Raw genomic sequence first — 16,724 nt, 5'->3', positions numbered from 1 at the left:
TAAAAATAAAGTTATACTGAAAAAGCTACAGTACCTAAAAGACCGTTTTGGCAGAGGAGAAGGTAATCTAAGAGATAGTTCCTTCTCCCACGTATTAACAATTTTCAAATGAATATTAATCCATGCTTTAGAAATGCCACTCATTGTACTGTGGGACACACCTGTTTAAAAGCAATTTATAGGTAATAATTTTTAACTTTCCTTGACTTTGCTGGCATATTTTAGCAATGCTCACGATGCATGTCAATCATCTCACTTTTACAGTGTGAAATGAGAATCTTCGAGCTCATTGTGATAATGTTGACTATACTTCTATGGCATCTTTTATGTTTTTATTATGTTATTATGCTACTATTTATGTTATTTTACCAACCTCAAATAGGACAGAGAAGGCTTGTGAAATGGTTTTCATAAAGGGCAAGACTAAGACATGTTACCATGGTGACTCCACCACCGTGGAGGCCAAGTTGCAGGCCTCTGAAAGGTCAGGCCTGCATGGCCTTCTGCCTCGCCAGCTAATCAACTGCTATCTCTGCAACAGAGAAAACCATCCACACTGTTTCCCACATCTGCAGGTAGGGCTGTGTGTGTGTGGTTTTTTTTTTAAGATTTTATTTATGTATTTGACAGAGAGACAGCGAGAGAGGGAACACAAGCAGGGGGAGTGGGAGAGGCAGAAGCAGGTTTCCCGTCCCGCGGAGTGGAGAGCCCCATGCAGGGCTCGATCCCAGGACCCCAGGATCATGATCTGGGCCGAAGGCAGACACTTAACGACCGAGCCACCCAGGTGTCCCTGCAGGTAGGGTTTTTGTAACGATTTATGCTCCAGTGTTATAAAAAAAAAAAAATCACTGGGTCTAAAGTACAGAGCATATCAAGTATACCATATACATTTCTTTCAGACTGTTTTTTGAAAAATCACACAGTCAGGGGTGCCTGGCTGGCTCAGTCAGTGGAGCATGTGACTCTTGATCTCAGGATCGTGAGTTCAAGCCCCAAGCTGGGTGTGGAGGCTACTTAACAAAATTTTTAAAAAAGTAAAAAAAAAAAAAAAAAAAAAAAAATCACACAGTCATGCACATATGAGATCAAGTATATGAAAACCCAATTGACTGAAATCAAGAGAACGGCAAAACAGGGGTGCCTGGGTGGCTCAGTCGTTAAGTGTCTGCCTTCGGCTCAGGTCATGATCCCAGGGTCCTGGGATCAAGCCCCGCATTGGGCTCCCCGCTCAGCAGGAAGCTTGCTTCTCCCTCTCCCACTCCCCCTACTTGTGTTCCCTCTCTCCTGTCTCTCTCTCTGTCAGATAAATAAATAAAATCTTTAAAAAAAAAAAAAAGAGAGAATGGCAAAATAACATCACACTGAACATCTACAGCTACACTACTACGGCAACCTCCAGTCACATGCAGCTATTTAAATTACACTACATGAAATTAAAATTTAGTTTCTCAGTCTCACTAACCTTATTTCAAGGGTTCAATGTTTTCACATATAGCTAGTAGCTACTGTATTGAACAGTGCAGATACAAACATTTCTACCATTGCAGAAAGTTCTACTGGACAGTGCTGGGAAAGAGCAAATACCCAAAAGACAAATGCTGGTAACCAAAAAGTTACCTTTCTTTGGCGTGGAATAAACAGTCTAAATAAGCACCTTACTGCATTTCATTTTCAAACCATGGATGAGAACAGTTTTGAATGCCAGAATTCACTTGCTGGTAATTGTCCACTGACAATACACCTCAGCAGCAGTTCTGTGACACAGAGCTTTGCTTCCCCATGTGATTCTTTAATTCGAACTGATGCCTTGTAACCAAAGCTGTAACCATAAATTTCATGGCCTTATTTGGGAAACTACTATTTCACACCCAAGGTATCCATTTTTTCCTTCCTTCACTCTCATTCCTTCTCCATGATAGTTTCCTAATGTCAAGGGTCAAGATCTTTGCTAATCTCAGGACTGCAAGGAACCAGATTTGGCTCTAAACAGGCTTCCTTCGATTTGTAAATAGCAGCAATACATAGATTAAGATACTACCCAATAGTATAGAAATGTCTAATGCTTGAAGATGATGCATTCCAACAAGAAGTTTCTTTGTCAGAAATTTCATTATCAAAAAATAGGAGCAATGTAGGCGACCCTGCTGATGTATCCAGAACATCAATTACAAGAGGGAAGGGGACTTTAGCATAATATATAAAAAGACTAACTGAACTATAAAATGCTCTGGAGAACCTAAGATCTGGAAGCTCTGGGGCAGAGGAAAAGGAAGAAACCAACAGTGTTCAAGCCTGAAAGGACTGGGAGTCTCCAGGGCAGTCTGCAATGAGTTAGGCGGGGGCAGCTTTGGCCCCCACTCCTCCTCCCCGGAGTGAGATCCCACCCAAAATGAAAATAACTGTGCAGCCTTCCGGGGCGTTTGCCTAATGTAACTGTTCCCTCTTGTGCTGGAGTTGACAACTGGGAATGGTGGATGTCAGAGTTAGCCCTTGGGGTGAGAGAGCAGAAGAAAAGGTCCTGAGAAGCTTCAAGTGTAGGGGTGTCTGTGGGGCAGGGTCACTGCGGGGAGGAGAGCCCGGAGGAGAAAAAGATTAACGTTAAAGACAAATGAAACCAATTTCCTGATTTTGTTGCACTTGGAACCTCTTCAATGATTAATTGACAAAGAGGGCTATGTTCTGTAGAAAGTGGTGGTAATGCTGGCTTGCACGGTTTAAGATATTGGATTGTTTCTTGTTTTAACATGACTGACTTAATTATCAAAGAACAGTACCGTCAGAGTATAATACATTTTGAACAAATGAGTTCCAATGGAGGTTTTCAAGGGCTACAAAAGCACTGAGACAATGCGAGAAAGAAGCAACATGGGAGGGCAGAAGTGAACTTACGAAAATCTAAATATTTTTCAGTATTTCGAAATAAAAATCTTTATACATAGCTCAAGAAAATGTTGGAAAGAGACAGAAAAACACTGAGGGGAAAACAGGCATTCCGATTTTGCCCGAATCCCATATGCTCAGTACAGGCAAAGGCAGAATGAACCACCTAGCTCTGAGCAAAGTACCACTATCTTCAAGTGCCCATTACGAACAGCTGTGGAAGTGGCCATACAGTATGGCTGCCTTTGTCTAGGACTTGTCTCAAGTTTGACAGTGTCTGACTCATGATCAAATAATGAGGTTTCCTACCTTTAGGAGAGGTGCTAATTTTAAAAGTGAAGGTGATGCAAATCCACCTACAGAAATATTTAAAATAGAAAGTACGGGAATAGATGGAATTGGGTGGAGAATCTGAGACATTCGGCATTCCGGGGGCAAAAGATACTGACTGTATCCCAATGGCCTTTGCTAAGACGAAATGTCACTATGGAAAGGGCGTACTAGAAGACAGAGCGGCAGGGTTCCGGGTCCAAGTACAGAACGCGAGGGGGGACCCTGTGCCACCGACGCAGCACCTGAGCTCCTCATGTGATTGATGGGGCTAAGAAGGTGCCCTTCCTGCCTCAGGGAAACGCCGTGTTCACAGGCGGCCATGTGGAACAGCAAGAAGCACGTGCGCCACAGGAAACACTAATGGGAGAAGCAACCTCGAGAGGTGACAGAGAGCACACGCATGCTGTGAAGCCAGCAGAGAAGACAAACCTGTAATGCAACCAAAATAGGATGAGGAGTGTGGGAGTGAGGGTGTCACTTTACTTAGTATTTATTTTCTGCAAGAGTGAAAAAGAAGAGAAGAGGAAGAAAAAGCAAACTGTTCATCTATGAAAGAAGGAACATTCCTTCTGAGGTGAAACTGCTTTACAAGGGCTTTCAGAAGCTGCTCAGCAAAAGCTGCATGCTAGAGACCTTGATTTCTGAATACGGCTGCCTTGTTTCCACAAACCCTTCTCATTTCTTCTTCACAAAAACTCCATGACATAAGCAGGACAGATACTCGCATTACAGATGAGAAAAACAAGGCCCAGAATGTTGAAGCATTCTGTCCTGAGCTTTAGGATAAGTGTCAAAGTCAACACTCATCAACTCCTCACATGAGTTATGGGTGCTAAGCTTCCAGGTTCTATAATACTGAGTTCTAATTACCTAGAAAATAATAAAGCTTTCCAAGGAAGGTGACATTTCTTGGTAAATCCCAGGAAGAGAAATGTCTGCACAGTACTTCCTCAGGTGGGAATGACCTCCTACTCAATCAGCCTGGTGGCTCTGGCCGGGCACCATGAAGCACATGCCCAGGATATAGCCCTTCCCAGGATCCACCCCAAACTGAAGCAGTTGGATTCTTCATCCTCGCTCTTAAAAACAAGCAAACGAAAGTCAGTTTTGCTTCTTTAATGCTGTGCCTTCTGCTCTCCCTCTGCCTTCAAGGTGAGCCTCCCAGGCTTCCTCTGACAAGCGCATGAGTCCCAGCTCAGCAGACACTGTATCTTGGAAAAAGCTCCAGAAACTCCACAGTGCCTTTACTTTAGCAGTGTTGAGGGAACCCGAAGGCTTTCATTCTTTAAGAATGAAACCACGGCTCTTGGACTTGAAAAGAATGATGAGAGCTGGTTAGGCTTCAAGTAAATTAAGTAGAAATATGAAGTAAAATCAAGAAAAGAGAAGGTCAATTAAAATTACAGCACAACATATGATATCTTCAGAGTATTCTCCAACCTTAGAATTCATACAGTTATCTGAGGAGCTTACTCACAGTGATATTCTCTGGCTCCACTGCCAGAGATTCCGTATCAAGTGTGGGGTGGGACTTGGAACGGGCATTTTTTAATAAGCTTTCTGGGTAATTCTGTTCCAAATACTCCATAAGTCCCAACAGGAAAACGGTCTTGCAATGTTCAAGGAGAAAGGCTAGTCAACTGGACAGGTTCATCACAGAGCCACGGGAGCACCGGACTAAGAGAGGAGCAAGCGGGCAACGTGCCGCAAACAAGCATCCCGAGCCCACAGCTTGTGTGGGCACTTCACATACAGATAGATGACCGATCTGAGAATCCTACCTCAGCAAGCATGTGGCACTACAGAACTGCTTTCAAGGCATGTGTTCCTTGGTCTGAGACAGGGGCTTTCCACTCCGTATGGGATAGAGAAAGCCCAGGCAGCACACAAAAATAAGGTTGTGTTCATCCCACAATTTAAATGGTGAGAGGGAAGCTCTGATACAGAGGGAAGACTTTGGAATCAAAAGTCCATTCCCAACTCTGCTTATTTAGTCACTTTGTTTCTCTAGCTTTGGAACTCTAATTGGAGGCTGCAACCTACCTCAAGGGACAGTTGTCAAGAGTGAATGACCACAATATATCTTAATAAAGCCTTCTGTAAACTGTAATGCATCAAACAGACAAAGATCAGTATAAAGAAACTGGAGGTTACTTTCTTAAACACTGATTGCAAGCTTTTTGTAAGCATCTCACTGAGAAGTTGACAAGAATGGCAGATTAAGTGTCACAAAACCCAGCAGCATGCCAAAAAGAGGTGGGACACAGCTGACTGGTAGAATCAGGAGAACTCACAGAACATTCTGGAAGAATGCAGGAAAACATCCCTTTCTCCACTGGTGGCAGAGATTGAGGAAGATAGGAGAGAAGGCTCAGCATTCCAGGGTACAGTTTTATTTTATACAAACTGTCACTCGTAGACTGTAGAGGGTATTCATTGCACTTGGGCTAAAGTCACAGTGAGAGTCCAGCAACTTCTTTCTCAACTACTGCCCATGTTGGTGACCAGGGACTTCTGCTCAGAACATGGTGATCTTCCATTGAGAACTGTGACGAGGATTTGGGTGGCTTCTTCTAAGAGGGTTGGGCCAGGAAAGGGACAGTGGCTCATTTGAGTATCTACGAATCTGGGGATCAGCTTAGCTACTTTTGGACAAAGGAAGAATATCTGCCCTACGAACTCCTGTGTTTTTGAAGGGGGGTCATAGTGAGGGATAGAAAGTGGCATTTTCCACCGCAGTTCACTTTGGAAAAAGCCAGTCTTGTTTCAGCTCAATGAGGAGACAAAGGACAGACTCAAACAGAGCGTGAGGAGAAAAAAGCCCAGAGCAGTCTGATGTGGCAGCAGTGTGGCCAGCCTGGCTAAGAGATGGAGAAGGAGCCAGTTCAAGCCTGGGAGACAGGTGGGAAAACTGGAAAGGAAAGAGGTCAGCTAGAATTGCTGATTGCCACACCCTACCTCCCACCCTGAGCTTGTCATTTTTGTCAGAAGCTTTACTACGCTCATGTAGGTGCGCTCTTTAGAAGGAAAAAAGTGGGAAGGTTATTTGCTATGCTTAGTTAAGAACAAGCTTTTCAACAAAGAGACCACAATTATTTCTTTAATAACCTACCAATCAAGATGTCACACTAACTGATGGGTGAGTCCTTTTATATCATAATAGAAAACTGTCTCGTCACCTTCTGGTTCTTTTTTTTAAGATTTTATTTATTTATTTTGACAGAGACAGAGATAGCGAGAGCAGGAACACAAGCAGGGGGAGTGGGAGAGGGAGAAGCAGGCTTCCTGCCAAGCAGGGAGCCTGATGCGGGGCTCGATCCCAGGACCCCGGGATCATGACCTGAGCCGAAGGCAGATGCCTAATGACTGAGCCACCCAGGCGCCCCAATAAATAAAATCTTAAAAAAAAAAAAAAAAAGTTAGCTATTGATGACCTGGGGTGAGCCAGGAGGCGATCTTACTATGTACACAAAATAATGAAAGAGTTTTATTCAAAGAAAAGGGGAACTAGGAGAAAAGAACTATGATCCCTGAACAGCAGAAACACTGAATCCTAATTATGTGAGAAAGGAGCAAGTCAACTAATTAATAGGGTGTATGGGAAAAGAGGACCCAAGAGGCGGCAGAAAGACAACACAATTAATTGCACCACATTCTTAAGAAAATAATATGTCAATGATAGTGGAAACTGGGTAAGTTTGGTTGCAGAGAAACAATTTTGAATATGCAAATGTAACAAGTGTACAACTTACTGCAGAGCTCAAATATGACACTATATATGAACCATCTGAAATGGTTAAATCTATGCATCTGTCAGGTAGTATGGTTACTGAGGACAATGGCCAGAGTCCATGTACCTGTCTGTAATCCATACAGTTAATAGCTTTTAAACCAAGCAGTCTTAATGATCACCCAGGAAATCCTGGCAAATGTTGCTAACAGTAATATGGCAAACAGAACTGCTTGATGTGAATTATAAGCATTTTAGATTTACCTGTTACCCCCTTTGCCAGGAGGCTAACAAGGAGAAAAGGAGGAGAGTGATCACTTAGGCAAAAAAGAGGAGGAAAACTCAGAGGCCATAAATAATCTATCAGCCAGAGGAATAGCACCTGGACAATTAATATCTGATTGTTTAGGCAAAGCGATTACACACCCTGTAGTTGACAATACCCTGTCTTCATGTACCTAACATCTAATTACTGAAAGTACATAATTACCTATTTAAGAATATGGATGAGTTACTATCAGAAAAAAAATTTAGGTCACTTGAGACTATCAGGAAGTTAATGAGTTGCTGGTTAAAACAATGGAACTGTTGGGGGAGTTGGGAATATTAATTCAGTCCAGAGCAGTCCTCTTTATAGGACCAGGAGAAACAAACTTGTTTCCAAGAAATGAGATCACTTTTTAAAAAGTATGTGATTAAACGAACAAAGAAAAAAAGGGACAAACTAAAAAACAGAGTCTTAACTATAGAGAACAGATGGTTATCAGAGAAGGGATGGGTGAAAGAGGTGAAAGGGATTAAGAATATACTTATCACAATGAGCACTGAGTAATGTATAGAATTGTTGAATCACTATATTGTATACTTGAAACTAATATAATACTGTATATTAACTATACTACACTGGAATTAAAGTAAAATTTTTAAAAAGTAAGTGATTGTTTTGACATTCTTCTTACATGTAAAGGTTAGATATCTTCGAGATGTGAGAGGTTAAAAAAAAGCCTTTGGATCAGCAAATTTCATACGAATGTAACAAAAATAATAAATGAGCTTAATCAGCTTTGGTTAAAAACTCATTAGCCACGTGCATTTTTCTGTATGTATATTATATGCCAATAAAAAGTTAAAAAGAAAAACCTCACTAGTTGAAATACAAATGAAACTGTCAAAATAAATCCTGAAAAACAAAATGTTTTGACAGGGGTTTTGAAAGAATAGAACACAAAGAAAACACCAGAATAATGCTAATGGATAAGCACATTTCATGAGTCCCAAACATTCCAATACTGCTGGTGACTGGGACCAAAAAACTGAAAAATGAATCCTCCTGGTGGCTACAGGTACTCTATTTCAAGGTGACATTAACAAGAAATAAATAAAACTTTTAAAAAGCAAAAAACATACAGGAAAACAATCCCCTTCTCCGATACTAGAAAATGAAAGCTTAGCTGTGGATTCATACTGACAGTAATGCTGACTTTCTCCCAGCAACACCGGGCCTGCCTGGGTACCTATCGCCCCAGGCCCCCTGCAGAGTACTTCCCTTCCAGAACCACTAGACTCAGCACATTTGGGAATTCCATTAATCCTGGTGGGTGGGGTGGAAACAAGTTTGTTTCTCCTCGTCCTATAAAGAGGACTGCTCTGGACTGAATTAATATTCCCAACTCCGCCAACAGTTCCACTGTAAGGATGCAGATGTCCAGTTTCGTATGCTGAATACAAACAAGATACCCCCAAAATATAAGTAAACTGCAGACCACATCCATATTATCCGAATCTCTATGGGAACTAAGATTGCAGGACTTTATCATTTAACCAGTCTTCTCTTTAACAACACTGCAAATTTGGAGTTATGTTTCGCACCAGTAACCCAGTTCCTACAGCGAATATGCATTTTATTTGGGCTATACTGATGTGACACAGAGTTCCATCTGTAGCCATAACACACACGAAACAGAAAAGTTGACTAGCATTGACTAGCATTGCTGGCATTACTTAATTTTAGTCTATGTAAACACTTACCTCTTTGACGCTATGTGTTACTGCCCATATCAGAAAAACTCTTGACATCACCTGGAAAGAAGTCAGGACAACAGAAGATGGAACAATTCCTGAAAGAAATTTTAGGATGGGTAAATAAATGTATATTGTACTAAGTTTCAACATGTAATACATTTTCTGAACCATTCAATTTTACTGTTTAGACATGAAACCATCTTGGGCAACTGAAACTTTATATAAACTGTTTTTCAATACAGTCAATATTAAAAACTTTTTTCCTTCAGGGATGCCTGGGTGGCTCAATCGGTTAAGTGTCTGCCTTCGGCTCAGGTTATGATCTGAGGGTCCTGGGATCGAGCCCTGCATCAGGCTCCCTGCTCATCGGGAAGCCTGCTTCTCCCTCTGCCTGCAGCTCCCCCTGCTTGTGCACTCTCTCTCTCTCTCCTGACAAATAAATAAAATCTTAAAAAAAAATAAAACAAAAAAACCCCCCAAAACTCCAAATTTTTCCCTCCAAAACTCTAATATTGCTTCCCCCCAAAACAATAATATTGTTAATGCCAACAGTATATCATGGAATCTAGGTACCCTTTTTTTTTTTTTTTTTAAGATTTTATTTATTTGAGAGAGAGTGCACAAGCAGGCGGAGGGGCAGAGGGAGAGGGAGAAGCAGGCTCCCCACTGAGCAGGGAACCTGACGTGGGGCTTGATCCCAGGACTCTGAGATCATGACCTGAGCCGAAGGCAGACGCTTAACCGACTGAACCTCCCAGGTGCCCCTCTAGGTACCTTTCTTAAAGCCTTTCAAAATCACTGGCCAAGTGCAATATATTTTACATTTATCATATAGAGAAAACAAAACCATCGCTTAACCACTAAAATTAGACACTGAAAGGTCATTTTATACTATGGGTTTCAAAAATGAATAGGCACCTATAAAAGGGAAATCAACTGTATTTGTATCTAATGAACATTAGCAACTCCTGCATATCATATGTACTATCTATACTGTATATTGATGTATTATCTAATGGTTAAATTATCTTTTAAAATTCACTTGAATATTTTACCAATAAGCATACAAAAATCAAAGTTTATTATCTTTATAAATCATTCTCACCTTGTTCATTACAATAAACATTGGTATAATTATCCTTCCAATGTCCTGAAGTTATAACAGTGGAATCATTAGTTATTTTAGATAACCATTAAGTTCTGCTAAGTTTAAATTTCTTTGGCCTCTCCTTTGAATTCCTACACTCACAACCCCTATGGAGAAACCAGCCACCACCATTACAAAAAACTCTTGCCTCCATTAGGTCATCTTAAACCCAGCAATAAGCCATTATCTGTAAGTCTCATTTTCTCATTGTAACTTTATACTGGTAAGGAACTGCTACTAAAATAAAATCTGGAAGCAGAATTATGGGTACCCAATCCAGCAGCTCCTCCATCCTCACCTCTTTGTCATTTCTCACTGGTCTTACTACTAGCAGCAACTACACTTACCAACTTCCTGGACATTTCAGGTTGCATGTGGGCCATTCCATACCTGCCAGGAGCCCTCATCATGGCTGCACATCTTCCTTCCACTCTAAAACTAACCTCTTCTTCAATACATCCACTGGACTATCCTAGACCAATTTTCATCCTTCCAAGCCTTCTAAAACACACTCAGACTTCTGAACATTTATAAAACAGAGAAACAACTTGCCAAAAGACTGTGTACAAATCAGAGATAGTATTGTCTCTATGGGTGTGGCTATGAAAGGAAATCACTTCATATCTCATTAAGAAAAAGAGATGCAAGATCCTGTTAGAATGTGTTTCTTGAAGATGATTTGGGCTTCGAAGAGGGACAGTTTAGTTCCCAAAAGCAAGTAACATGGACGTGTCAAGCAATGCTTGCCATATAAAGACACTCAATAAATCTTTGTAGAATGAATGAAAGAAAAATAAATGCATGGACATGTAGCCCAATGGAATACAGTTGAGAGTCTAGAAATAAATCCTTACATTTATAGTTACTTGACTTTTTTTTTTTTTTAAAGATTTTATTTATTTATTTGACAGAGAGAGACACAGTGACAGAGGGAACACAAGCAGGGGGAGTGGGAGAGGGAGAAGCAGGCTTCCTGGCCAAGCAGGGAGCCCGATGCGGGGCTCGATCCCAGGACTCTGGGATCATGACCTGAGCCGAAGGCAGATGCTTAACAACTGAGCCACCCAGGTGCCCGTTACTTGACTTTCAACAAGGATGTCAAGACAATTCAATGGAAAAATAACTGTCTTTTTTTTTTTTTTTAAAGATTTTATTTATTTGACAGAAACACAGTGAGAGAGTGAACACAAGCAGGCGGAGTGGGAGAGGGAGAGGGAGCCCGATGTGGGACTCGTTCCCAGGACCCCGGGACCATGACCTGAGCCCAAGGCAGACGCTTAACGACTGAGCCACCCAGGCGCCCCTGTCTTTTCAACAAATGGTGCTGGGACAACTGGATAGCTGCATACAAGAGAATAGAGTTAGAACACTTCCCTATATCAAATACAAAAAAATTAACTCAAAATAGATTAAAAACCAAAATGGAAGAGTTAAAACTATAACACTCTTAGAAGAAAATATAAATGGGGGGGACAAGAGTCCAAGATGGCAGAGGAGTAGGAGACCTTAATTTCATCTGGTCCCAGGAATTCAGCTAGACAGCTATCAAATCATTCTGAACACCTGCGAACTCAAACGGGGATCTAAGAAAAGAATAGCTGTAACTCTACAAATAGAAAAGTGACCACTTTCTGCAAGGTAGGAGGTGTGAAGTGAATCCCAGGTGATACATGGGAAGATTAATTGCAGGGGTGGGGGGTCAGAGCCTCCATCAGCCGGCTACCAGCAAGTGATAGAGCAGCAGAGCACAAAATTGGAACTTTTAGAGGTCTGCTCTAGTGAGGGATGTTGCTCAGGTGCCTAAGTGAGGGTGCAGTGTTAGCCAGGACAGTGTGGTCTCAGGACCCTTAGGGTCACAGAAAGACCAGGGGTGCCTGAGTGCAGCAGAGCTCCCAGGTATCAGAGCGGAGAAGCCGGCTGCCGAGATGGAGCCGAGGCTTGGGCTCTCAGCTCAGGGTTGCCATAAACAGTGATCTGCGGCACAGTCAGGCCACTGCTCCTCCAGCAGGGACCCAACAAGCGGGAGATCCGGGGAGATGCCCCTTCCTCCCCAGGGAGGAGCGGCGTGGGAGCGCATGCACGGATCTGCTAGGTTTGGAGACTCCACACGGGGTCGTGTGCCAGAGATAGAAACGCTCTGTCACAGGCCGGGTGAGCACGGAGAGCGGTCGGAGACTGGGGAGATGGGAGTGATTGACTGCTTTTCTCTGGGGGCTCACTGAGGAGCGGGGCCCCGAGTTCTCGGCTCCTCCAGGGCCAGAGATAGGGGGGCCGCCATTTTCATTCTTGTCCTCTAATGCTGAGTGGAAAGCTTTCAGGGAACAAAAGCCACGTAGAGCAAACCAAACCGGAACAGATTACTTAGCCCAGACGGGCAAGGGCAGTACAATTCCACCTCGGGCAAAGACATTTGAGAACCACTGCAACAGGCCCCTCCCCCAGAAGATCAGCAAGAACATCCAGCCAAGACCAAGTTTACCCATCAAAGAGAACTGCAAAACTCCAGCGCTAGGGGAATACAGCACATAGAATATATATTAAAAAAAAAAAAAAAAAGTAGGAAGGGAAAAATGAAGGGGCAGGAATCGGAGGGGGAGACGAACCATGAGAGACTATGGACTCTGAGAAACAAACTGAGGGTGCTAGAGGGGAGGGGGTGGGGGGATGGGTTAGCCTGGTGATGGGTACTAAAGAGGGCACGTACTGCTTGGAGCACTGGGTGTTATACGCAAACAATGAATCATGGAACACTACATCAAAAACTAATGATGTAATGTATGGTGACTAACATAACACAAAAATAAAATAAAATTAAATTAAATTAAAATAAAATAAATAAAATAAAATAAAAAATAAATAAATAAAATAAAATAAGAAAAACAAAACAAAACAACCCACAAAGAATTCATGGCTTTTTTCCTAGGATTCTTTAGTCTTTCAAAGTTAACTTTTTTTCTTTCCTTTTCAACCAATTTCTTATTTTATCGACTTTTTTTAAATCTTAATTTTCATTTTTACAGTTATAGGCTATCCCTTCATTGTATTTAGTCTGATTTTTGTTTATAAGTTTTTCTTTCTTTACAATTTTGGGATGCAGTTTTCTTCTAACAGACCAAAATACACCCAAAATCTCGTGTATGACTCTGTTCTATTCATCTGTCTGATCATATTCTCTTTTTTGTTTTTTCTTCCTCCTTTTGTTTTTGTTTTGTTTTGTTAAAATCTTTTTGAATTTTCATCTTTACAGTTACATTCTATCCTTTCAATGTACTTAATTTTATTTTTGTATATATACATTTTTCTTTCTTTACTATTTTAAGATATAGTTTCTTCTAACAAATTGACAAAAACCACTCAGGAGATAGTGTATTGCTCTGTTCAGTTCACCTGTTTGTTTATATCCCTTCCTTTTTGTTGTTGTTGGATTTTTTTCCTCTTTTGTGTTTTCTTGCCTTTTAATTTCAATTTTTAGTTACATTCTATTCTTTCATTGTATTTAATTTTATTTTTGTACATATATAAGTTTTTCTTCTTTACAATTTTGGGATCTAGTTTTCTAAAAAACAGACCAAAATACATACATAATCCAGTGTATTGCTCTATTCTGCTCACCTGTCTGATTATATTCTTTTTTTTTCTTTAATTTTTTTTCCTGGTTTCGGGTCTCTCCTGATTTGTTTAGTGTATTATTTCTCTGGGGTTGTTGTTGCCATTTTATTTTGTTCTCTCATTCATCTGTTGTTCTCTGGACAGAATGACAAGATAGAAAAACTCACCTCAAAAAAGAGAACAAGAGGCAGTACTGACTGCCAGGGACCTAATCAGTATGGATATAAGTCAGATATCGGAACTAGAGTTCAGAATAACGATTATAAAGATACTACCTGGGCTTGAAAAAAGCATAGAAGACACTAGAGAATCCCTTTGTGGAGAAATAAAAGAACTAAAATCTAACCAAGTTGAAATCAAAAAGGCTATTAATGAGATGCAATAAAAAATGGACGCTCTAACTGCTAGGATAAATGAAGCAGAAGAGAGAATTAGTGATATAGTAGACAAAATGATGGAGAATAAAGCAGCTGAGAAAAAGAGAGATAAACAACTACTGGATCATGAGGGGAGAATTTGAGAGATAAGTGATGCCATAAAGCAAAACAGTATTAGAATAACTGGGATCCCAGAAGAAGAGGAAAGACAGAGAGGGGCAGAAGGTATGTATATTGAGGCAAATTATAGCAGAGAACTTCCCAATCTGGGGAACGACAGGCATCAAAGTCCAGGAGGCAGAGAGAACCCCCGTCAAAATCAATAAAAACAGTTCAACACCCTGATACACACTAATGAAACTTACAAATCTCAGAGACAAAGAGAAAATACTGAAAGCAGGTGGGGACAAGAGATCTGTAACCTACAAGAGGAGAAACATTTAGATTGGCAGCAGACCTATCCAAAGAGACCTAGCAGGCCAGAAAGGACTGGCATGATATATTCAGGGTGCTAAATGAAAAAAAAAAATAGCCAAGAATACTTTATCCAGCTAGGACATCATTCGAAATAGAAGGGGTGATAAAAAGCTCTGAGGGCAAAGAGAAACTTAAAGAATTTGTGACGACCAAACCAGCCCTACAAGAAATATTACAGGAAATATTAAGGAAAGAAAGAGCCCAAAAGTAATATAGACCAGAAAGGAACAGAGACAATATACAGTAACAGTCACTTTACAGGTAATACAAATGGCACTAAATTCATATCTTTCAAAAGTTACCCTGAATGTAAATGGGCTAAATGCCCCAATCAAAAGACACAGGCTATCAGATCAGATAAAAAAGCAAGACCCATCAATAAGCTGTCTGCAAGAGACTCATTTTAGACCCACAGACACCTCCAGATTTAAAGTGAGGGGGTGGAAAACCATTTATTATGCTAATGGACATCAAAAGAAAGCTGAGGTGGCAATCCTTATATCAGACAAATTAGATTTTAAACCAAAGACTGTAATGAGAGATGAGGAAAGACACTATATCATAATTAAAGGGTCTATTCACAAGAAGATCTAACAATTATAAATATTTATGCCCCTAACATGGGAGCAGCCAATTAATAACAGAATTAAAGAAACACACTGATAATAATACAATAATAATAGGGGACTTTAACACCCCTCTCACTACAATGGACAGATTATCTAAGCAGAAGATCAACAAGGAAATAAGGGCTTTTTTTTTTTTTTTTAAGATTTTATTTTTTGACAGAGAGACAGACAGTGGGATAGGGAACACAAGCAGGGAGAGTGGAAGAGGGAGAAGCTGGCTTCATGCTGAGCAGGGAGCCCAGTGTGGGACTTGATCCCAGGACCCTGGGATCATGACCTGAGCCGAAGGCAGACGCTTAACGACTGAGCCACCCAGGCGCCCAGAAATAAGGGCTTTGAATGACACACTGGACCAGAGGGACTTCACAGATATATTCTGAACATTCCATCATAAAGCAACAGAATACACATTCTTGAGTGCACATGGAACATTCTCCAGAATAGATCACATACTGGGTCACAAATCAGGTCTCAAGCATTATCAAAAGATTGGGATCATTCCCTGCATATTTTCAGACCACAATGCTTTGAAACTGGATCTCAATCAAAAGAGGAAATTTGGAAAGAACTCAAATACATGGAGGCTAAAGAGCATCCTACTAAAGAATGAATGGGTCAACCAGGAAATAAAAGAAGAACTTAAAAAAATGCGGGGCGCCTGGGTGGCTCAGTCGTTGGGCATCTGCCTTTGCCTCAGGTCATGATCCCAGGATCCTGGGATCGAGCCCCTCTTCGGGCTCCCTGCTCCGCGGGAAGCCTGCTTCTCCCTCTCCCACTGGCCCTGCTTGTGTTCCCTCTCTCTCTGTGTCTCTCTCCGTCAAATAAATTTAAAAAAAAAAAATTTTTTTTAAATTCATAGAAACAAATGCTAATGAAAACACAACTGTTCAAAAGTCTTTGGGATGCAGCAAAAGTGGTCCTAAGAGGAAAGTATATAGCAATACAAGCCTTTCTCAAGAAACAGGAAAGGTTTCAAATACACAACTTAACCTTACACCTAAAAAACCTGGAGAAAGAACAGCAAATAAAGCCTAAATCCAGCAGCAGAAAAGAAATAATAAAAGATTAGAGCAGAAATCAATGAAATAGAAACCAAAAGAACAGTAGAACAGATCAACTAAACCAGGAGCTGGTTCTTGGAAAGAATTAGTAAGACTGATAACCCCCTAGCCACACTTAATAAAAAGAAAAGAGAAAGGACCCAAATAAATAAAATCATGAATGAAAGAGGAGAGATCACAACCAACACCGAAGAAATACTATTATAAGAACATATTATGAGCAACTATGTGGAAACAAATAGGCAATCTGGAAGAAATGGATCAATTCCTAGAGACATATAAACTACCAAAACTGAAACAGGAAGAAATAGAAAACCTGAAAAGACCCATAACCAGCAAGGAAATTGGAGCAGTAATCAAAAATCTCCCAATAAACAAGAGTCCAGGTTCGGATGGCTTCCCAGGGGAATTCCACCAAACATTTAAAGAAGAAATAATACCTATTCTTCTGAAGCT

At 40.9% G+C, this 16,724-nt stretch overlaps 1 protein-coding gene across 2 annotated transcripts in view; it reads right to left on the bottom strand.

The window, feature by feature from the left end:
• The window catches only part of HACD2 (3-hydroxyacyl-CoA dehydratase 2), a 114,553-nt gene that overhangs the window by 25,460 nt on the left and 72,369 nt on the right, over nucleotides 1-16,724 (bottom strand). For both annotated transcript variants that reach the window (XR_014149059.1, XM_081832691.1), the window contains exon 4: nucleotides 8,975-9,063. Coding sequence is in view for 1 of the 2 variants with exons in the window: in XM_081832691.1 (XP_081688817.1) it covers nucleotides 8,975-9,063 (89 nt within the window). In the remaining variant the exon portion in view is untranslated. The remainder of the gene's footprint in view (nucleotides 1-8,974; nucleotides 9,064-16,724) is intronic.

This window comes from Leptonychotes weddellii, chromosome 1, assembly GCF_054177405.1.
Source record: "Leptonychotes weddellii isolate Sample4059 chromosome 1, ASM5417740v2, whole genome shotgun sequence".
Taxonomy (NCBI): Eukaryota; Metazoa; Chordata; class Mammalia; order Carnivora; family Phocidae; genus Leptonychotes; species Leptonychotes weddellii.
Note: the sequence above shows the minus strand (reverse complement) of the source record. Positions and strands in the feature narration are given on the sequence as shown.